The 23,790-nt window shown below is 42.3% G+C and overlaps 1 protein-coding gene across 4 annotated transcripts in view; it reads left to right on the top strand.

The window, feature by feature from the left end:
• Nucleotides 1-2,358: 2,358 nt before the first annotated feature.
• The window catches only part of LOC118936551 (cdc42-interacting protein 4 homolog), a 34,920-nt gene continuing 13,488 nt past the window's right edge, over nucleotides 2,359-23,790 (top strand). For 2 of the 4 annotated variants that reach the window (XM_036948793.1, XM_036948794.1), the window contains exons 1-7: nucleotides 2,361-2,631; nucleotides 8,161-8,276; nucleotides 8,709-8,762; nucleotides 10,497-10,644; nucleotides 10,781-10,843; nucleotides 20,075-20,179; nucleotides 22,393-22,521. In XM_036948793.1, the coding sequence (XP_036804688.1) occupies nucleotides 2,608-2,631; nucleotides 8,161-8,276; nucleotides 8,709-8,762; nucleotides 10,497-10,644; nucleotides 10,781-10,843; nucleotides 20,075-20,179; nucleotides 22,393-22,521 (639 nt within the window). In that variant the 5' untranslated portion in view covers nucleotides 2,361-2,607. Of the gene's footprint in view, nucleotides 2,632-8,160; nucleotides 8,277-8,708; nucleotides 8,763-10,496; nucleotides 10,645-10,780; nucleotides 10,844-20,074; nucleotides 20,180-22,392; nucleotides 22,522-23,790 lie in introns of all 4 variants that reach the window. The other 2 variants (XM_036948792.1, XM_036948795.1) reach the window with 2 other exon arrangements.

The following is a 23,790-nucleotide window of genomic DNA, read 5'->3' as shown; positions in this document are numbered from 1 at the left end:
TCAACATACTCTCATAGCCTTCAACATATTCTAATAGCCTTCAACATACTCTTATAGCCTTCAACATACTCTTATAGCCTTCAACATATTATTATAGCCTTCAACATACTCTTATAGCCTTCAACATACTCTTATAGCCTTCAACATACTCTTATAGCCTACATATTCTTATAGCCTTCAACATACTCTTATAGCCTTCAACATACTCTTATAGCCTTCAACATACTCTTATAGCCTTCAACATATTCTTATAGCCTTCAACATACTCTTATAGCCTTCAACATACTCTTATAGCCTTCAAAATACTCTTATAGCCTACATATTCTTATAGCCTACATATTCTTACCTCTTTGTTGATTGATATCCATTGAATTGTGTCTATATTCTGGTTTTTAGAAAGTTTTTGCACAAATATGAAATGATAGATGGTATCATCATAAAACAACATCAATGTAGATCATACAAGGGACAAACCTTCAATTGAGGAGATCTGCACCTGCTGTCCTTTGAAATTCAAATCCAAATGTTGGGCAGTTAGGTTCAGTTGGACAGTTAGGTTCAGTTGGGCAGTTAGGTTCAGTTGGACAGTTAGGTTCAGTTGGACAGTTAGGTTCAGTTGGGCAGTTAGGTTCAGTTGGACAGTTAGGTTCAGTTGGACAGTTAGGTTCAGTTGGGCAGTTAGGTTCAGTTGGACAGTTAGGTTCAGTTGGACAGTTAGGTTCAGTTGGGCAGTTAGGTTCAGTTGGACAGTTAGGTTCAGTTGGGCAGTTAGGTTCAGTTGGACAGTTAGGTTCAGTTGGGCAGTTAGGTTCAGTTGGGCAGGTAGGTTCAGTTGGGCAGTTAGGTTCAGTTAGGCAGTTAGGTTCAGTTGGGCAGTTAGGTTCAGTTGGGCAGTTAGGTTCAGTTGGGCAGTTAGGTTCAGTTGGACAGTTAGGTTCAGTTGGACAGTTAGGTTCAGTTGGACAGTTAGGTTCAGTTGGACAGTTAGGTTCAGTTGGGGAGTTAGGTTCAGTTGGGGAGTTAGGTTCAGTTGGACAGTTAGGTTCAGTTCGGGAGTTAGGTTCCTTCAAGAACCCCCACCAACTAAGCAGGTTCCTCGATGAACCCCATCTCCTGGGGTTAGGGTTAGAATAACCTTTTGGGGGGCATTTTCAGTGTCAAGAACCCTAAGGTTCTTCAAAGAACTTTGAGGATCTTAGAAGAACCCTTGTTGAACCCCTACTTTTTTTAGAGTGGACATTAGTTTATACTGGATTAAGTGTACATTTTCGTTAACTGTAATTTCGTTTGTTATTTTTAAGTCTTGGTTCCAATAGTTTATATTATTTTCTCAGAGATTGTCAGTTGGATAGGCTCTCGGCAAGGTTGTTGTATATCTTACCTATTGTATGAATATCTTTGTCTGACTCAGATAAGATTTATCCAGGTTTTTATGTACATTTCATTAAGAATGATAAAAAAAGAGAGAGGCTTTCCATTAAACTGTAATATGAAATGTTATATTAGATTGTAAATAAAACGTGCACATTACTGCTTTAGTTTTCTATGAAGGGGAAATAATACTGTAATAAAGGTTGAAGAATAAAATGAAGATAATTCTTATGAACTATTGAGGGATATGTGTGGGCTTCAGTTGCAGTGATAAACTGGGGTATGTAATACCAGAAACAACCACTTCCTGTCAGACTTGAGCCGTAAACCGGTGTGCTGTAGATCCTGTCTGGAAAACAGGTAAAACGGGAGAGAGGCGGGGCCGCAGCACACCTACTGATGTTGACCGCCTCGGTGTCCACTATTTAACACACCCACAAAGTCAACGTGGGCTATATCATTACAAATTCATGAAAACAAATATTTGTATAAGGTCAGTAGTGTGGTTAAGGTTAGTTTTAAAATCATATTTAAGGAAGAGGAATTGTAAAAATAATCGGGGTTTATGACTGGTAGCTGGTAACGACCAAGTTCTCTGGGCTTTCTAAAAGTGTGGCCAACGGGCAAATGGTTTAGTCCTCTTGAGATTCTCATAACAGGAATGGTTATCGTTTTTATCGTAATCATAGGCTCGTCGTCGTGGTATTGATTTTAACAGTAATGGTAGATTAGTTGCTTATTATTGTAATGGTTGTAGTAATGAATGAATGCATGTAGATAACATGAAAATAAATCATTTTACAGCCTACTACTCACTCAGATTTCCTAGATTGGTTAGGCAAAAGTAGCACGTTACACAAAGGTAAATAAGCAACATTTAAGATGTAACATTAAAATGTATACATGTGTTTCCCATTTTGGTATAAACCTTGACACTTCAAATAATGAACCTCGGCTCCTTTAAGACCAGGCGAAACATTCGCGACATGAAATCTGGAAAGACTGGTGACGAACCCTCCCACCCTCTCTTGTCTTGCGACCAAAACTAGTTTCAAGACGACGGGGCGAAAATATTTTTATTTCCCTTGAAGGAACGGATGATTGAGGCGTCAACTTCCCGACATTTCCTCCGACATCTCCCCTCTCTAGACAAAAGTTTGTGGATCCTCCAAGAGTTTGGGAAATAAAGATTGATAGAAAGCCTCCTTTTTTTCTGTAGGTGGGAACTTTGAAAACATGGATTGGGGGACGGATCTTTGGGTAAGGACATATGCACTAGCTACAGTAACCTTAGCTACACAATAACAGCACATTCCCTGGAGAAGGTGATTGTTTTTGCTGTCTCAAAAATAATACATGCCTTTGACATTTGTCAACTGTTAACTCTAACAAAGTTGATGACAACTCACGGCAAGTAGACTAAATTAGCTTGTAGCTTGAGGGCGGCTGTTATTTCGCAATGTTGCATACCTTGACCTCTTAAAGGTGACTTAGCTAGTTAGGCTTCTGTAATAGATCGATTTTTTGTTGTTGTTGTCCAGCATCCGCATATAAACTAGTTACAACCCATATGATCATATTCAACGTATGAGCAAGTCATTGATGTTATCATAACATTTAGTTGGTTTGTAGAGATACTATTGAATTACTCGTGTTTTGTGCGTGCGGTGACGAGGTGTGAACTGTTATTGAACCAACTCCGGTGAACCATATTGAACCATATTGTCAGGGGGTTATGGGCAGTCTGATCTCACCAGGGGAGTACTAGAATGGAGTTAGACACTGGTCTAAGGTCAGTTTTGAGATGATCCAACTCGTGGAGTGATGGTAGTGTACGTTGATCCTAGATCTGAATCAAAAGGACAATAGGCCACAGGCCAGTCAGGCTTGTAAGTAGGGTTTCAGTCAGCAGGTCACACACTCTATGCAGACAGTCTATGTCATACGTGGCAAACCCCCATTCCCTATATAGTGCACTACTTTTGACCAGGGTCCATGTTCACGAAGCGCCTCAGAGTAGGAGTGCTGATCCAGGATCAGTTTGGCCTTTTTATTTAGACCCTGAATAATAAGAGGTGGAACCTGGTCCCTGATCAGCAGAGCTACTCTGACATGCTTTGTGAACATGGGCCCAGGGTCCATGGGGCTCTGGTCTAGAATGTAGGGAATATGAGTGGTCTAGTATGTAGGGAATAGGAGGCCATTTGGGGCCTGGTCTAGAATGTAGGGAATAGGAGGCCACTTGGGGCCTGGTCGACAATGTAGGGAATAGGAGGCCATTTGAGCCCATGGGGCTCTGGTCTAGTATGTAGGGAATAGGAGGCCATTTGGGCCCTGGTCTAGTATGTAGGGAATAGGAGGCCATTTGGGCCCTAATCTAGTATGTAGGGAATAGGAGGCCATTTGGGCCCTAATCTAGTATGTAGGGAATAGGAGGCCATTTGGGCCCTGGTCTAGTATGTAGGGAATAGGAGGCCATTTGGGCCCTGGACTAGTATGTAGGGAATAGGAGGCCATTTGGGCTCTGGTCTAGTATGTAGGGAATAGGAGGCCATTTGGGTCCTGGTCTAGTATATGGGGAATAGGAGGCAATTTGGGCTCTGGTCTAGTATATGGGGAATAGGAGGCAATTTGGGCCCTGGTCTAGTATATGGGGAATAGGAGGCAATTTGGGCCCTGGTCTAGTATATGGGGAATAGGAGGCAATTTGGGCCCTGGTCTAGTATATGGGGAATAGGAGGCCATTTGGGCCCTGGTCTAGTATATGGGGAATAGGAGGCCATTTGGGCCCTGGTCTAGTATGTAGGGAATAGGAGGCCATTTGGGCCCTGGTCTAGTATGTAGGGAATAGGAGGCCATTTGGGCCCTGGTCTAGTATGTAGGGAATAGGAGGCCATTTGGGCCCATGGGGCTCTGGTCTAGTATGTAGGGAATAAGAGGCCATTTGGGCCCTGATCTAGTATATAGGGAATGGGATGCCATTTTGGCCCATGGGGAATAGGAGGCCATTTGGGCCCATGGGGAATAAGAGGCCATTTGGGCCCATGGGGAATAGGAGGCCATTTTGTCGGGCCATCGGGCTCTGGTCTAGTATGTAGGGTATAGGAGGTCATTTGGGCTCTGGTATGTAGGGAATAGGAGGCCATTTCAGTTCTGGTCTAGTATTTAGGGAATAGAAGGCCGTTTGGGCCCATGGGTTTTGGTCTAGTATGTAGCGAATAAGAGGCCATTTGGGCCCATGGGGAATAAGAGGCCATTTGGGCCCATGGGGAATAGGAGGCCATTTGGGCCCATGGGGAATAGGAGGCCATTTGGGCCCATGGGGAATAGGAGGCCATTTGGGCCCATGGGGAATAGGAGGCCATTTGGGCCCATGGGGAATAGGAGGCCATTTGGGCCCATGGGGCTCTGGTCTAGTATGTAGGAAATAGGAGGCCATTTGGGCTCTGGTCTAGTATGTAGGGAATAGGAGGCCATTTGGGTCCATGTGGTTCTGGTCTAGTATGTAGGAAATAGGAAGCCATTTGGGTCGATGGGGCTCTGGTCTAGTATGTAGGAAATAGGAGGCCATTTGGGCTCTGGTCTAGTATGTAGGGAATAGGAGGCCATTTGGGTCCATGTGGTTCTGGTCTAGTATGTAGGAAATAGGAGGCCATTTGGGCCTTGGTCTAGTATATAGGGAATGGGAGGTCATTTGGGCTCTGGTATGTAGGGAATAGGAGGCCATTTCAGTTCTGGTCTAGTATTTAGGGAATAGAAGGCCGTTTGGGCCCATGGGTTTTGGTCTAGTATGTAGGGAATAGGAGGCCATTTGGGCTCTGGTCTAGTATGTATGGAAAAGGAGGCCATTTGGACATACATTCTCCCATCAGCCCTAGTTCTCTCTTAAAGGGGTACTTCAGGATTTTGGCATTGAGGCCCTTTCTCTACCTCCCCAGAGTCAGATGAACTCATGGATCCCATTCGTCTGTGTGAAGTGTGAGGGACGTTGGAGGTAGTTTAGTGAGCCAATGCTAACACCCATAGTCTTCCAGTCATTGCTCTAATCCTAGTTAGTAATTACGTTTCTTAGCAGCTTCCTTCAAACTTCATGCGGTGACACAAACATGATATCCATGAGGACATCTGACTCTGGGGAGGTAGATAAAGGGATACAATGCCAAAATCCCGAAGTACCCCTTTAACCCTAAATGGACAGGGACTCTCCTGGCTGATAGGTGGACTCAGTGTTATGATGATGATGTCATCATGTTCTTTCTCTCCTCTTCCCCATCTCTCTCTCCTCTCCCCTATCTCTCTCTCTCTCCTCTCCCCCATCCCTCTCTCCTCCTTTCCCCATTCTCTCTCTGCTCCTCTTTTCTCTCTCTCTTCTTCCTCCTCTCTTCTTTCTCCTCTTCTCTCTTCTCCCCCTCTCTCTCTACTCCTCTCTCTCCTCTCCTACTCTCTCTCTCCTCTCCTCCTCTCTCTCTCTCCTCTCCCCCTCTCTCTCTCCTCTCCTCTCTTCTCCCCCTCTCTCTCCTCTCCTCTCCCCCTTCTCTTCTTCCTCCTCTCCTCTCTTTCCCCCCTCTCTCTCTCCTCTCCTCCTCTCTCTCTCTCTCTCCTCTCCCTACCTCTCTCTCTCTCTTTCTCTCTCTCTGTCCTGGTTCAGATGCAGTATTGAGGACATGACTGTAGTACATGTGTTCTGTATAATGTTCTCCCTCAGTTTACATCATTGCTCTGGTAGGTGGAATCTATGGCATGGAATCTAACCCTGTCTAGTTGTGTTAGATCACTGATAGGAGAGAGGAAAGGAAATAAGGTTGCATGTTTAAATCTCTCCAACGGGCTGGGCTGTTGTTCTGAATCCCCTGCAGCTGGAACTTGACCAGGTCTGCGTTCCAAATCTGGCACTATATTCCCTATATGCTAGTGCGCTACTTTTGACCAGAGCCGAGGTAGTGCACTGTATAGGGAAAAGGGTGCGATTTAGGACATACCCCAAACCTCAGCTACAACGGAACACAACAGAACACAACAGAACAGGGGCAGGGTTCCAAGTTCCAACACATGATGACCAGGGGGATTATCCTGTGGCAGCGTCTTACTGGGGACAAGCAGTCAGACTGGGGGTTGAACCAGAGACCTTAATGTTACAGGGCCAGTGTAGAGAAAGACCGGCGCCACTAAGGTCTGGACCTCTTATCAGAGCAGAGGCAGCAGTAGTCTCCAGACAGAGGTTACACTAGGTGTATATCGGCAGTAGTCTCCAGACAGAGGTTACACTAGGTGTATATCAGCAGTAGTCTCCAGACAGAGGTTACACTAGGTGTATATCAGCAGTAGTCTCTAGACAGAGTTTATACTAGGTGTATATCGGCAGTAGTCTCCAGACAGAGGTTACACTAGGTGTATATCGGCAGTAGTCTCTAGACAGAGTTTATACTAGGTTTGACCCAATAAGTGGCTCTGAAATGTTATTCTCTTTCTCTCCTTTCTCTCACCTTCTCTCTCTCTCTCTCTTTCTTTTTCTCTCTATCTCTCTCTTTCTTTTTCTCTCTCTTTCTCTCTCCTTTCTCTCTCCTTTCTCTCTCTTTCTCTCTCCTTTCTTTCTCTCTCGCTCATCCCCTCCCTCTGTCTCACCCCCCTGTCTCTCGTTCCCTCTCCCTACCTCTCTCTCTCTCTGTCCTGGTTCAGATGTAGTATTGAGGACATGACTGTAGTAAATGTGTTCTGTATAATCACCTCTTCAGATCATTAGCTCTGTTTAGTACATGGCCACATCCCAAATGGCACTATATTCCCAACATAGTGCACTACTTTAGACCAGAACCCTAGTGGGCCTGGTTAGTAGTAGGGCAATACTTTAGATCTGAGGAGAGTCTATCTGCGTCTCTGAGGAGAGTCTATCTGCGTCTCTGAGGAGAGTCTATCTGCGTCTCTGAGGAGAGTCTATCTGCGTCTCTGAGGAGAGTCTATCTGCGTCTCTGAGGAGAGTCTATCTGCGTCTCTGAGGAGAGTCTATCTGCGTCTCTGAGGAGAGTCTATCTGCGTCTCTGAGGAGAGTCTGTCTGTCTGTCTCTGAGGAGAGTCTGTCTGTCTGTCTCTGAGGAGAGTCTGTCTGTCTGTCTCTGAGGAGAGTCTGTCTGTCTGTCTCTGAGGATAGTCTGTCTGTCTGTCTCTGAGGAGAGTCTGTATGTCTGTCTCTGAGGAGAGTCTGTCTCTGTCTCTGAGGAGAGTCTGTCTGTCTGTTTCTGAGGAGAGTCTGTCTGTCTGTCTCTGAGGAGAGTCTGTCTGTCTGTCTGTCTCTGAGGAGAGTCTGTCTGTCTGTCTCTGAGGAGAGTCTGTCTGTCTGTCTCTGAGGAGAGTCTGTCTGTCTGTCTCTGAGGAGAGTCTGTCTGTTTGTCTCTGAGGAGAGTCTATCTGTAGTCACCATGGACTTCAGACACAGAGATCCCTACATACCTACATAGTGAGTGAGTCAGAGTGTGTGAGTGAGAGTGAACTCAACCCAGCCCGTAGATAGCAGATTGTCTGTCAGACAGAGACCAGGGTAGGATACATAGTGAAGAGGATATACCTGTACAACTGGCTGGTGGAGTGATGTAAGAGGAGCAGTGTTCCTGTCCTGTAACTAGTAGTTATATTACTACTGTATAGAGGAGTGTGTTGTATCAGTAACTAGTAGTTATATTACATCTGTATAGAGGAGTGTGTTATATCAGTAACTAGTAGTTATATTACTACTGTATAGAGGAGTGTGTTATATCAGTCCAGTATCTAACCCTGTTCTGTCTCTCCTGTCTGTAGGACCAGTATGATGGTATTGATAAACACACCCAGTCAGGACTGGATCTGGTGGACCGATATGTGAAGTTTGTCAGAGAACGGACCGAGATAGAACAGAACTACGCCAAGCAACTCAGGTGTCTGTCTGTCTGTCTGTTTCTGTCTGTCTGTTTCTGTCTGTCTGACAGAGCACACAGACAGACAGAGCACACAGACAGTCTGTCTGTGTGCTCTGTCTGTCTGTGTGTGTGCTCTGTCTGTCTGTCTGTGTGCTCTGTCTGTCTGTGTGCGTGCTCTGTCTGTCTGTGCGTGCTCTGTCTGTCTGTCTGTGTGCTCTGTCTGTCTGCCTGTGTGCTCTGTCTGTGTGCTCTGTCTGTGTGCTCTGTCTGTGTCTCTCTGTGTGCTTGTCTGTCTGTCTGTCTGTTTTTGTCTGTCTGTCTGTCTGTCTGTCTGTTTTTGTCTGTCTGTCTGTCTGTCTGTCTGTCTGTCTGTCTGTCTGTCTGTGCAGTGTGTCTGTGTATTTTAATTAGTTGTTAGAATGTAACCCTGACATTCTCTCTTCCTCTCAGAAACCTCTCCAAGAAATACCTTAAACGAGGCAGCAAGGAGGAGCAGGAGTGTGGGTGAGTTGTGTCTGTCTGCCTCTCTGTCTGCGTCTCTGTCTGTCTCTCTGTCTCTGTCTGTGTCTCTCTCTGTCTGTGTCTCTCTCTGTCTGTGTCTCTCTCTGTCTGTCTCTCTGTCTGTCTCTCTGTCTGCCTCTCTGTCTCTCTTTCTCTGTCTGTGTCTGTGTCTGTCTCTCTGTCTGTCTCTCTGTCTGTCTCTCTGTCTGTCTCTCTGTCTCTCTGTCTCTGTCTGTGTCTGTCTCTCTGTCTGCGTCTCTGTCTGTCTCTCTGTCTCTGTCTGTCTCTCTCTGTCTGTGTCTCTCTCTGTCTGTCTCTCTGTCTGTCTCTCTGTCTGCCTCTCTGTCTCTCTGTCTCTGTCTGTGTCTGTCTCTCTGTCTGTCTCTCTGTCTGTCTCTCTGTCTGCCTCTCTGTCTCTCTGTCTCTGTCTGTGTCTGTGTCTGTCTCTCTGTCTGCGTCTCTGTCTGTCTCTCTGTCTCTGTCTGTCTCTCTCTGTCTGTGTCTCTCTCTGTCTGTCTCTCTGTCTGTCTCTCTGTCTGCCTCTCTGTCTCTCTGTCTCTGTCTGTGTCTGTGTCTGTCTCTCTGTCTGCCTCTGTCTGCGTCTCTGTCTGTCTCTCTGTCTCTGTCTGTCTCTCTCTGTCTGTGTCTCTCTGTCTGTCTCTCTGTCTGTCTCTCTGTCTGCCTCTCTGTCTCTCTGTCTGTGTCTGTCTCTCTGTCTGTCTCTCTGTCTGTGTCCTCTCTCTAATCAGTTAGTGATTATCAGATGAATGCTGTGCTTATCCTTTGTCTCTCGTGTTTGTCTTTATTAGACAGACATATTTCTTTATCCCACCAATCACATGCAACTCTTTACCCCTGTTTCCTGGAAGTGAATTACCCCTGTTTCATGGAAGTGAACCAATCACATGCAACCCTTTACCCCTGTTTCCTGGAAGTGAACCAATAACATACAACCCTTTACCCCTGTTTCCTGGAAGTGAACCAATAACATAGAACCCTTTACCCCTGTTTCCTGGAAGTGAACCAATAACATAGAACCCTTTACCCCTGTTTCCTGGAAGTGAACCAATAACATACAACCCTTTACCCCTGTTTCCTGGAAGTGAACCAATCACATGCAACCCTTTACCCCTGTTTCCTGGAAGTGAACCAATAACATAGAACCCTTTACCCCTGTTTCCTGGAAGTGAACCAATAACATAGAACCCTTTACCTCTGTTTCCTGGAAGTGAACCAATCACATTCAAATCAAATCAAATGTTATTTGTCACATACACATGGTTAGCAGATGTCAGCAGATGTTAATGCTTGTGCTTCTAGTTCCGACTATGCAGTAATAACCAACGAGTAATCTAACCTAACAATTCCAAAACTACTACCTTATACACACAAGTGTAAAGGGATAAAGAATATGTACATAAAGATATATGAATGAGTGATGGTACAGAACGGCATAGACAAGATGCAGTAGATGGTATTGAGTACAGTATATACATATGAGATGAGTAATGTAGGGTATGTAAACAAAGTGGCATAGTTTAAAGTGGCTAGTGATACATGTATTACATAAAGATGCAGTAGATGGTATTGAGTACAGTATATACATATGAGATGAGTAATGTAGGGTATGTAAACATTATATTAAGTAGCATAGTTTAAAGTGGCTAGAGAGTGGCTATGTTGTCATCTAACTAATCTCTCTCTCTCCCCTCGGTCTTGTTGCCCCTCCACCTGCAGGTTCACCAATCACCAGTCGTTCCAGGACATTGTGAATGAGCTGAATGACTATGCGGGCCAGAGAGAGCTGATAGCAGAGAACATGATGACTGGAATCTGTGTAGAACTCACCAAATACCTTCAGGACCTCAAACAAGAACGCAAAACAGTGAGAGAGAGATGGAGAGAGGGAGAGGGGGAGAGGGGGAGGGGAGGGGGGAGAGAGGGAGGGTGGGAGATAACATCACCGACATGTTGAACTCACTTTGATGTTGTCATCTAACTAATCTCTCTCTCTCCCCCAGTACCTGGCTGATGCCAAAAAAGCTCAACAGAACTTGGAGATCAGTTTCAAACAGCTAGAGAATGTGAGTTTCTGTGTGATTGAGGGTGAATATGTTATAACCCCTATAACCCACGGTTCCCCACCCGTCGGCCCGCGGGTGGTTTTGATTGGCACCCCCCAAGTTTTCTGAGCAAAACAAATAAATTGGTTGAATGTTCATTGTTCGACAACACCAGGAAGTCAGCTCCAAGTGATTTACATGGTTGTAAATGTGTTCCCCAGTATTCCCACTCCTAATAGAGAGACAGGATCATATATAAATGTGTTCCCCAGTATTCCCACTCCTAATAGAGAGACAGGATCATATATAAATGTATTCCCCAGTATTCCCACTCCTAATAGAGAGACAGGATCGTATATAATGTGTTCCCCAGTATTCCCACTCCTAATAGAGAGACAGGATCATATATAAATGTATTCCCACTCCTAATAGAGAGACAGGATCGTATATAATGTGTTCCCCAGTATTCCCACTCCTAATAGAGAGACAGGATCATATATAAATGTGTTCCCCAGTATTCCCACTCCTAATAGAGAGACAGGATCATATATAAATGTGTTCCCACTCCTAATAGAGAGACAGGATCATATATAAATGTGTTCCCCAGTATTCCCACTCCTAATAGAGAGACAGGATCATATATAAATGTATTCCCCAGTATTCCCACTCCTAATAGAGAGACAGGATCATATATAAATGTGTTCCCACTCCTAATAGAGAGACAGGATCATATATAATGTATTCCCACTCCTAATAGAGAGACAGGATCATATATAAATGTGTTCCCACTCCTAATAGAGAGACAGGATCATATATAAATGTGTTCCCACTCCTAATAGAGAGACAGGATCATATATAAATGTGTTCCCACTCCTAATAGAGAGACAGGATCATATATAAATGTATTCCCACTCCTAATAGAGACAGGATCATATATAAATGTATTCCCCAGTATTCCCACTCCTAATAGAGAGACAGGATCATATATAAATGTGTTCCCACTCCTAATAGAGAGACAGGATCATATATAAATGTATTCCCACTCCTAATAGAGACAGGATCATATATAAATGTGTTTCCCAGTATTCCCACTCCTAATAGAGAGACAGGATCATATATAAATGTATTCCCACTCCTAATAGAGACAGGATCATATATAAATGTATTCCCACTCCTAATAGAGACAGGATCATATATAAATGTGTTTCCCAGTATTCCCACTCCTAATAGAGAGACAGGATCATATATAATGTGTTCCCCAGTATTCCCACTCCTAATAGAGAGACAGGATCATATATAAATGTGTTCCCCAGTATTCCCACTCCTAATAGAGAGACAGGATCATATATAAATGTATTCCCACTCCTAATAGAGAGACAGGATCATATATAAATGTGTTCCCACTCCTAATAGAGAGACAGGATCATATATAAATGTGTTCCCCAGTATTCCCACTCCTAATAGAGAGACAGGATCATATATAAATGTGTTCCCCAGTATTCCCACTGCTAATAGAGAGACAGGATCATATATAAATGTGTTCCCCAGTATTCCCACTCCTAATAGAGAGACAGGATCATATATAAATGTATTCCCCAGTATTCCCACTCCTAATAGAGAGACAGGATCGTATATAATGTGTTCCCCAGTATTCCCACTCCTAATAGAGAGACAGGATCATATATAATGTGTTCCCACTCCTAATAGAGAGACAGGATCATATATAAATGTATTCCCCAGTATTCCCACTCCTAATAGAGACAGGATCATATATAAATGTGTTTCCCAGTATTCCCACTCCTAATAGAGAGACAGGATCATATATAATGTGTTCCCCAGTATTCCCACTCCTAATAGAGACAGGATCATATATAAATGTGTTTCCCAGTATTCCCACTCCTAGTAGAGAGACAGGATCATATATAAATGTATTCCCCAGTATTCCCACTCCTAATAGAGACAGGATCATATATAAATGTGTTTCCCAGTATTCCCACTCCTAATAGAGAGACAGGATCATATATAATGTGTTCCCCAGTATTCCCACTCCTAATAGAGACAGGATCATATATAAATGTGTTCCCACTCCTAATAGAGAGACAGGATCATATATAAATGTGTTCCCCAGTATTCCCACTCCTAATAGAGAGACAGGATCATATATAAATGTATTCCCACTCCTAATAGAGAGACAGGATCATATATAAATGTGTTCCCCAGTATTCCCACTCCTAATAGAGAGACAGGATCATATATAATGTGTTCCCCAGTATTCCCACTCCTAATAGAGAGACAGGATCATATATAATGTGTTCCCCAGTATTCCCACTCCTAATAGAGAGACAGGATCATATATAATGTGTTCCCCAGTATTCCCACTCCTAATAGAGAGACAGGATCATATATAAATGTGTTCCCCAGTATTCCCACTCCTAATAGAGAGACAGGATCATATATAAATGTGTTCCCCAGTATTCCCACTCCTAATAGAGAGACAGGATCATATATACATGTGTTCCCCAGTATTCCCACTCCTAATAGAGACAGGATCATATATAATGTGTTCCCCAGTATTCCCACTCCTAATAGAGAGACAGGATCATATATAAATGTATTCCCACTCCTAATAGAGAGACAGGATCATATATAAATGTGTTCCCACTCCTAATAGAGACAGGATCATATATAATGTATTCCCCAGTATTCCCACTCCTAATAGAGAGACAGGATCATATATAAATGTATTCCCACTCCTAATAGAGAGACAGGATCATCTATAAATGTGTTCCCCAGTATTCCCACTCCTAATAGAGAGACAGGATCATATATAAATGTGTTCCCCAGTATTCCCACTCCTAATAGAGAGACAGGATCATATATAAATGTGTTCCCACTCATAATAGAGAGACAGGATCATATATAAATGTGTTCCCCAGTATTCCCACTCCTAATAGAGAGACAGGATCATATATAAATGTGTTCCCACTCCTAATAGAGAGACAGGATCATATATAAATGTGTTCCCCAGTATTCCCACTCCTAATAGAGAGACAGGATCGTATATAAAAGTGTTCCCCAGTATTCCCACTCCTAATAGAGACAGGATCATATATAAATGTATTCCCACTCCTAATAGAGACAGGATCATATATAAATGTGTTCCCAAGTATTCCCACTCCTAATAGAGACAGGATCATATATAAATGTATTCCCACTCCTAATAGAGAGACAGGATCATATATAAATGTGTTCCCCAGTATTCCCACTCCTAATAGAGAGACAGGATCATATATAAATGTATTCCCACTCCTAATAGAGAGACAGGATCATATATAAATGTGTTCCCACTCCTAGTAGAGAGACAGGATCATATATAATGTGTTCCCCAGTATTCCCACTCCTAATAGAGAGACAGGATCATATATAAATGTATTCCCCAGTATTCCCACTCCTAATAGAGAGACAGGATCATATATAAATGTGTTCTCCAGTATTCCCACTCCTAATAGAGAGACAGGATCATATATAAATGTGTTCCCCAGTATTCCCACTCCTAATAGAGAGACAGGATCATATATAAATGTGTTCTCCAGTATTCCCACTCCTAATAGAGAGACAGGATCGTATATAATGTGTTCCCCAGTATTCCCACTCCTAATAGAGACAGGATCGTATATAAATGTGTTCCCCAGTATTCCCACTCCTAATAGAGAGACAGGATCATATATAAATGTGTTCTCCAGTATTCCCACTCCTAATAGAGAGACAGGATCATATATAAATGTGTTCCCCAGTATTCCCACTCCTAATAGAGAGACAGGATCATATATAAATGTGTTCCCCAGTATTCCCACTCCTAATAGAGAGACAGGATCATATATAAATGTATTCCCCAGTATTCCCACTCCTAGTAGAGAGACAGGATCATATATAAATGTGTTCCCCAGTATTCCCACTCCTAATAGAGACAGGATCGTATATAAATGTGTTCCCACTCCTAATAGAGAGACAGGATCATATATAAATGTGTTCTCCAGTATTCCCACTCCTAATAGAGACAGGATCATATATAATGTGTTCCCCAGTATTCCCACTCCTAATAGAGAGACAGGATCATATATAAATGTGTTCCCCAGTATTCCCACTCCTAATAGAGACAGGATCATATATAAATGTGTTCCCCAGTATTCCCACTCCTAATAGAGAGACAGGATCATATATAAATGTGTTCCCCAGTATTCCCACTCCTAATAGAGACAGGATCATATATAAATGTGTTCCCCAGTATTCCCACTCCTAATAGAGAGACAGGATCATATATAATGTGTTCCCCAGTATTCCCACTCCTAATAGAGAGACAGGATCATATATAATGTGTTCCCCAGTATTCCCACTGCTAATAGAGAGACAGGATCATATATAAATGTGTTCCCACTCCTAGTAGAGAGACAGGATCATATATAAATGTGTTTCCCAGTATTCCCACTCCTAATAGAGAGACAGGATCATATATAATGTGTTCCCCAGTATTCCCACTGCTAATAGAGAGACAGGATCATATATAAATGTGTTCCCCAGTATTCCCACTCCTAGTAGAGAGACAGGATCATATATAAATGTGTTCTCCAGTATTCCCACTCCTAATAGAGAGACAGGATCATATATAAATGTATTCCCACTCCTAATAGAGAGACAGGATCATATATAATGTGTTCCCCAGTATTCCCACTCCTAATAGAGAGACAGGATCATATATAAATGTGTTCCCACTCCTAATAGAGAGACAGGATCATATATAATGTGTTCCCCAGTATTCCCACTCCTAGTAGAGAGACAGGATCATATATAAATGTGTTCCCACTCCTAATAGAGAGACAGGATCATATATAATGTGTTCCCCAGTATTCCCACTCCTAATAGAGAGACAGGATCATATATAAATGTGTTCCCACTCCTAATAGAGAGACAGGATCATATATAAATGTGTTCCCCAGTATTCCCACTCCTAATAGAGACAGGATCATATATAAATGTGTTCCCCAGTATTCCCACTCCTAATAGAGAGACAGGATCATATATAAATGTGTTCCCCAGTATTCCCACTCCTAGTAGAGAGACAGGATCATATATAAATGTGTTCCCACTCCTAATAGAGAGACAGGATCATATATAAATGTGTTCCCCAGTATTCCCACTCCTAATAGAGACAGGATCATATATAAATGTGTTCCCACTCCTAATAGAGACAGGATCATATATAAATGTGTTCCCCAGTATTCCCACTCCTAATAGAGAGACAGGATCATATATAAATGTGTTCCCACTCCTAATAGAGAGACAGGATCATATATAAATGTGTTCCCCAGTATTCCCACTCCTAATAGAGAGACAGGATCATATATAAATGTGTTCCCCAGTATTCCCACTCCTAATAGAGAGACAGGATCATATATAAATGTGTTCCCACTCCTAATAGAGAGACAGGATCATATATAATGTATTCCCACTCCTAATAGAGAGACAGGATCATATATAATGTGTTCCCCAGTATTCCCACTCCTAATAGAGAGACAGGATCGTATATAATGTGTTCCCCAGTATTCCCACTCCTAATAGAGAGACAGGATCATATATAATGTATTCCCACTCCTAATAGAGAGACAGGATCATATATAAATGTGTTCCCCGGTATTCCCACTCCTAATAGAGAGACAGGATCATATATAAATGTGTTCCCACTCCTAATAGAGAGACAGGATCATATATAAATGTGTTCCCCAGTATTCCCACTCCTAATAGAGAGACAGGATCATATATAATGTGTTCCCCAGTATTCCCACTCCTAATAGAGAGACAGGATCGTATATAAATGTGTTCCCCAGTATTCCCACTCATAATAGAGAGACAGGATCATATATAAATGTGTTCCCCAGTATTCCCACTCCTAGTAGAGAGACAGGATCATATATAAATGTGTTCCCCAGTATTCCCACTCCTAATAGAGAGACAGGATCATATATAAATGTGTTCCCACTCCTAATAGAGAGACAGGATCATATATAAATGTGTTCCCACTCCTAATAGAGAGACAGGATCATATATAAATGTATTCCCACTCCTAGTAGAGAGACAGGATCATATATAAATGTGTTCCCACTCCTAATAGAGAGACAGGATCATATATAAATGTGTTCCCCAGTATTCCCACTCCTAATAGAGAGACAGGATCATATATAAATGTGTTCTCCAGTATTCCCACTCCTAATAGAGAGACAGGATCATATATAAATGTGTTCCCACTCATAATAGAGAGACAGGATCATATATAAATGTATTCCCACTCCTAATAGAGAGACAGGATCATATATAATGTGTTCCCCAGTATTCCCACTCCTAATAGAGAGACAGGATCATATATAAATGTGTTCCCCAGTATTCCCACTCCTAATAGAGAGACAGGATCATATATAAATGTATTCCCCAGTATTCCCACTCCTAATAGAGAGACAGGATCATATATAAATGTGTTCCCACTCCTAATAGAGAGACAGGATCATATATACATTTGTTCCTCATTATTCCCACTCCTAATAGAGAGACAGGATCATATATAATGTGTTCCCCAGTATTCCCACTCCTAATAGAGAGACAGGATCATATATAAATGTGTTCCCACTCCTAATACAGAGACAGGATCATATATAAATGTGTTCCCCAGTATTCCCACTCCTAATAGAGACAGGATCGTATATAAATGTGTTCCCACTCCTAATAGAGACAGGATCATATATAAATGTGTTTCCCAGTATTCCCACTCCTAGTAGAGAGACAGGATCATATATAAATGTGTTCCCCAGTATTCCCACTCCTAATAGAGAGACAGGATCATATATAAATGTGTTCCCCAGTATTCCCACTCCTAATAGAGAGACAGGATCATATATAAATGTGTTTCCCAGTATTCCCACTCCTAGTAGAGAGACAGGATCATATATAAATGTGCTCCCCAGTATTCCCACTCCTAGTAGAGAGACAGGATCATATATAAATGTGTTCCCCAGTATTCCCACTCCTAGTAGAGAGACAGGATCATATATAAATGTGTTCCCCAGTATTCCCACTCCTAATAGAGAGACAGGATCATATATAAATGTATTCCCACTCCTAATAGAGAGACAGGATCATATATAAATGTGTTTCCCAGTATTCCCACTCCTAGTAGAGAGACAGGATCATATATAAATGTGTTCCCCAGTATTCCCACTCCTAATAGAGAGACAGGATCATATATAAATGTATTCCCACTCCTAATAGAGAGACAGGATCATATATAAATGTGTTCCCCAGTATTCCCACTCCTAATAGAGAGACAGGATCATATATAAATGTGTTCCCCAGTATTCCCCCTCCTAATAGAGAGACAGGATCATATATAAATGTGTTCCCACTCCTAATAGAGAGACAGGATCATATATAAATGTGTTCCCCAGTATTCCCACTCCTAATACAGAGACAGGATCATATATAAATGTGTTCCCCAGTATTCCCACTCCTAATAGAGACAGGATCGTATATAAATGTGTTCCCACTCCTAATAGAGACAGGATCATATATAAATGTATTCCCACTCCTAATAGAGAGACAGGATCATATATAAATGTGTTCCCCAGTATTCCCACTCCTAATAGAGAGACAGGATCATATATAAATGTGTTCCCCAGTATTCCCACTCCTAATAGAGAGACAGGATCATATATAAATGTGTTCCCCAGTATTCCCACTCCTAATACAGAGACAGGATCATATATAAATGTGTTCCCCAGTATTCCCACTCCTAATAGAGAGACAGGATCATATATAAATTTGTTCCCCAGTATTCCCACTCCTAATAGAGACAGGATCGTATATAAATGTGTTCCCACTCCTAATAGAGACAGGATCATATATAAATGTATTCCCACTCCTAATAGAGAGACAGGATCATATATAATGTGTTCCCCAGTATTCCCACTCCTAATAGAGAGACAGGATCATATATAAATGTGTTCCCCAGTATTCCCACTCCTATTAGAGACAGGATCATATATAATGTGTTCCCCAGTATTCCCACTCCTAATAGAGACAGGATCGTATATAAATGTGTTCCCCAGTATTCCCACTCCTAATAGAGAGACAGGATCATATATAAATGTATTCCCACTCCTAATAGAGAGACAGGATCATATATAAATGTGTTCCCCAGTATTCCCACTCCTAATAGAGACAGGATCGTATATAAATGTGTTCCCCAGTATTCCCACTCCTAATAGAGAGACAGGATCATATATAAATGTGTTCCCCAGTATTCCCACTCCTAGTAGAGAGACAGGATCATATATAAATGTGTTCCCCAGTATTCCCACTCCTAGTAGAGAGACAGGATCATATATAAATGTGTTCCCACTCCTAATAGAGAGACAGGATCATATATAAATGTGTTCCCCAGTATTCCCACTCCTAGTAGAGAGACAGGATCATATATAAATGTGTTCCCACTCCTAATAGAGAGACAGGATCATATATAAATGTGTTCTCCAGTATTCCCACTCCTAATAGAGAGACAGGATTATATATAAATGTGTTCCCCAGTATTCCCACTCCTAATAGAGAGACAGGATCATATATAAATGTGTTCCCCAGTATTCCCACTCCTAATAGAGAGACAGGATCATATATAAATGTGTTCCCCAGTATTCCCACTCCTAGTAGAGAGACAGGATCATATATAATGTGTTCCCCAGTATTCCCACTCCTAATAGAGACAGGATCGTATATAAATGTGTTCCCCAGTATTCCCACTCCTAATAGAGAGACAGGATCGTATATAAATGTGTTCCCACTCCTAATAGAGACAGGATCATATATAAATGTGTTCCCCAGTATTCCCACTCCTAATAGAGAGACAGGATCATATATAAATGTGTTCCCCAGTATTCCCACTCCTAATAGAGAGACAGGATCATATATAAATGTAAGCAAGATTTGAAATGATTGTTTTAGTCAATTTGCAGTCTACAAATGATTTGTAAATATGTTATGGCCCTCTGAACGTCCATCTGCTCAGGAAGTAATCGTCCCGTGGCTGAATCCAGTTGATGATCACCTATAACCCTCACTAAACCAAGTATTGTGTGTGTGTGTGTGTGTGTGTGTGTCTCTCTATGTGTGTGTGTGTGTGTGTGTGTGTGTGTGTGTGTGTGTGTGTGTGTGCAGACTAAGAGGCGTTTTGCCAAGGAGTGGGGAGAGGCAGAGAAAGCCACACAACAAGCGGAGAAAATTGAGAACGACACAAACGCTATGAAAGCAGATGTTGAGAAGGTACACACTCACACAGATTAACGTTCACACCACGTCCCTGTATACCAGTTAATACAGATGTGTCCAGGTGAAGCAGCATACGTACCTATATACCAGTTAATACAGGTGTGTCCAGGTGAAGCAGCATACGTTCATATATACCAGTTAATACAGGTGTGTCCAGGTGAAGCAGCATACGTACCTATATACCAGTTAATACAGGTGTGTCCAGGTGAAGCAGCATACGTACCTATATACCAGTTAATACAGGTGTGTCCAGGTGAAGCAGCATACGTTCCTATATACCAGTTAATACAGGTGTGTCCAGGTGAAGCAGCATACGTACCTATATACCAGTTAATACAGGTGTGTCCAGGTGAAGCAGCATACGTACCTGTATACCAGTTAATACAGGTGTGTCCAGGTGAAGCAGCATACGTACCTATATACCAGTTAATACAGGTGTGTCCAGGTGAAGCAGCATACGTACCTGTATACCAGTTAATACAGGTGTGTGTCCCCAGGTGAAGCAGCATACGTACCTGTATACCAGTTAATACAGGTGTGTGTCCCCAGGTGAAACAGCATACGTACCTATATACCAGTTAATACAGGTGTGTCCAGGTGAAGCAGCATACGTACCTATATACCAGTTAATACAGGTGTGTCCAGGTGAAGCAGCATACGTACCTATATACCAGTTAATACAGGTGTGTCCAGGTGAAGCAGCATACGCCCCTATATACCAGTTAATACAGGTGTGTGTCCAGGTGAAGCAGCATACGTACCTATATACCAGTTAATACAGGTGTGTCCAGGTGAAGCAGCATACGTACCTATATACCAGTTAATACAGGTGTGTGTCCAGGTGAAGCAGCATACGTACCTATATACCAGTTAATACAGGTGTGTCCAGGTGAAGCAGCATACGTACCTATATACCAGTTAATACAGGTGTGTCCAGGTGAAGCAGCATACGTACCTATATACCAGTTAATACAGGTGTGTGTCCAGGTGAAGCAGCATACGTTCCTATATACCAGTTAATACAGGTGTGTCCAGGTGAAGCAGCATACGTACCTATATACCAGTTAATACAGGTGTGTCCAGGTGAAGCAGCATACGTTCCTATATACCAGTTAATACAGATGTGTCCAGGTGAAGCAGCATACGTACCTATATACCAGTTAATACAGGTGTGTCCAGGTGAAGCAGCATACGTTCCTATATACCAGTTAATACAGATGTGTCCAGGTGAAGCAGCATACGTACCTATATACCAGTTAATACAGGTGTGTGTCCAGGTGAAGCAGCATACGTACCTATATACCAGTTAATACAGGTGTGTCCAGGTGAAGCAGCATACGTACCTATATACCAGTTAATACAGGTGTGTGTCCCCAGGTGAAGCAGCATACGTTCCTATATACCAGTTAATACAGGTGTGTCCAGGTGAAGCAGCATACGTACCTATATACCAGTTAATACAGGTGTGTCCAGGTGAAGCAGCATACGTACCTATATACCAGTTAATACAGGTGTGTCCAGGTGAAGCAGCATACGTACCTATATACCAGTTAATACAGGTGTGTCCAGGTGAAGCAGCATACGTACCTATATACCAGTTAATACAGGTGTGTCCAGGTGAAGCAGCATACGTACCTATATACCAGTTAATACAGGTGTGTGTCCCCAGGTGAAACAGCATACGTACCTATATACCAGTTAATACAGGTGTGTCCAGGTGAAGCAGCATACGTTCCTATATACCAGTTAATACAGGTGTGTCCAGGTGAAGCAGCATACGTACCTATATACCAGTTAATACAGGTGTGTCCAGGTGAAGCAGCATACGTACCTATATACCAGTTAATACAGGTGTGTCCAGGTGAAGCAGCATACGTACCTATATACCAGTTAATACAGGTGTGTGTCCCCAGGTGAAACAGCATACGTACCTATATACCAGTTAATACAGGTGTGTCCAGGTGAAGCAGCATACGTACCTGTATACCAGTTAATACAGGTGTGTCCAGGTGAAGCAGCATACGTACCTATATACCAGTTAATACAGGTGTGTCCAGGTGAAGCAGCATACGTACCTATATACCAGTTAATACAGGTGTGTCCAGGTGAAGCAGCATACGTACCTATATACCAGTTAATACAGGTGTGTGTCCAGGTGAAGCAGCATACGTTCCTATATACCAGTTAATACAGGTGTGTGTCCCCAGGTGAAGCAGCATGCCCATGTGAAGACACACACAGCGGAGGAGTGCAGGAACGACTACGCCGCTCAGCTCCAGAAATACAACAAGGAACAGAACACCTTCTACTACACAGAGATACCGCAGCTGTTTAATGTAACACACTTTATTACTTACGTTGTGTGTGTGTGAGATATATACAGTGCCTTGCGAAAGTATTCGGCCCCCTTGAACCTTGCGACCTTTTGCCACATTTCAGGCTTCAAACATAAAGATATAAAACTGTATTTTTTTGTGAAGAATCAACAACAAGTGGGACACAATCATGAAGTGGAACGACATTTATTGGATATTTCAAACTTTTTTAACAAATCAAAAACTGAAAAATTGGGCGTGCAAAATTATTCAGCCCCTTTACTTTCAGTGCAGCAAACTCTCTCCAGAAGTTCAGTGAGGATCTCTGAATGACCCAATGTTGACCTAAATGACTAATGATGATAATAATGTACACAAACTCATTCTATTATTATTGAACTCATTCAAGGGTTCTTCTTAATATTTTGACTATGTTCTACATTGTAGAATAACAATAATAACAAAACAATAATAACAATAACAACAATAATAATAGTGAAGACATCAAAGCTCTGAAAATAACACATGGAATCATGTAGGAACCAAAAAAGTTATCAAAATATTGTTTATATTTGAGATTCTTCAAAGTAGCCACCCTTTGCCTTGATGACAGCTTTGCACACTCTTGGCATTCTCTCAACCAGCTTCACGTGGAATGCTTTTTCAACGGTCTTGAGGGAGTTCCCACGTATGCTGAGCGTGTGTTGGCTGCTTTTCCTTCACACTGCGGTCCAACTCATCCCAAACCATCCCAGTTGGGTTGAGGTCGAGTGATTTGTGGAGACCAGGTCATCTGATGCAGCACTCCATCACTCTCCTTGGTCAAATAGCCCTTACACAGCCTGGAGGTGTGTTGGGTCATTGTCCTGTTGAAAAACAAATGATAGTCCCACTAAGCGCAGAATGATCTGGTAGCCGGTTAAGTGTGCCTTGAATTCTAAATAAATCGCTGACAGTGTCAGTGTCATTTAATTACATTCCAGGTGCTCATGAAGCTGGTTGAGAGAATGCCAAGAGTGTGCAAAGCTGTCATCAAGGCAAAGGGTGGCTACTCTGAAGAATCTCAAATATAAACAATATTTTGATTTGTTTACATCTTTTAAGGTTACCACATGATTCCATATGTGTTATTTCATAGGTTTGATGTCTTCACTATTATTCTACAATGTAGAACATAGTAAAAAATAAAGAAAACCTGGAATGTCCAAACTGTTGACTGGTACTGTAGTGTGTGTGTGTGTGTGTGTGTGTGTGTGTGTGTGTGTGTGTGTGTGTGTGTGTGTGTGTGTG

The sequence above is a fragment of the Oncorhynchus mykiss genome, chromosome 17, assembly GCF_013265735.2.
Source record: "Oncorhynchus mykiss isolate Arlee chromosome 17, USDA_OmykA_1.1, whole genome shotgun sequence".
In the NCBI taxonomy this organism is placed as follows: Eukaryota; Metazoa; Chordata; class Actinopteri; order Salmoniformes; family Salmonidae; genus Oncorhynchus; species Oncorhynchus mykiss.
This window is presented reverse-complemented; position numbering and strand designations above follow the sequence as displayed.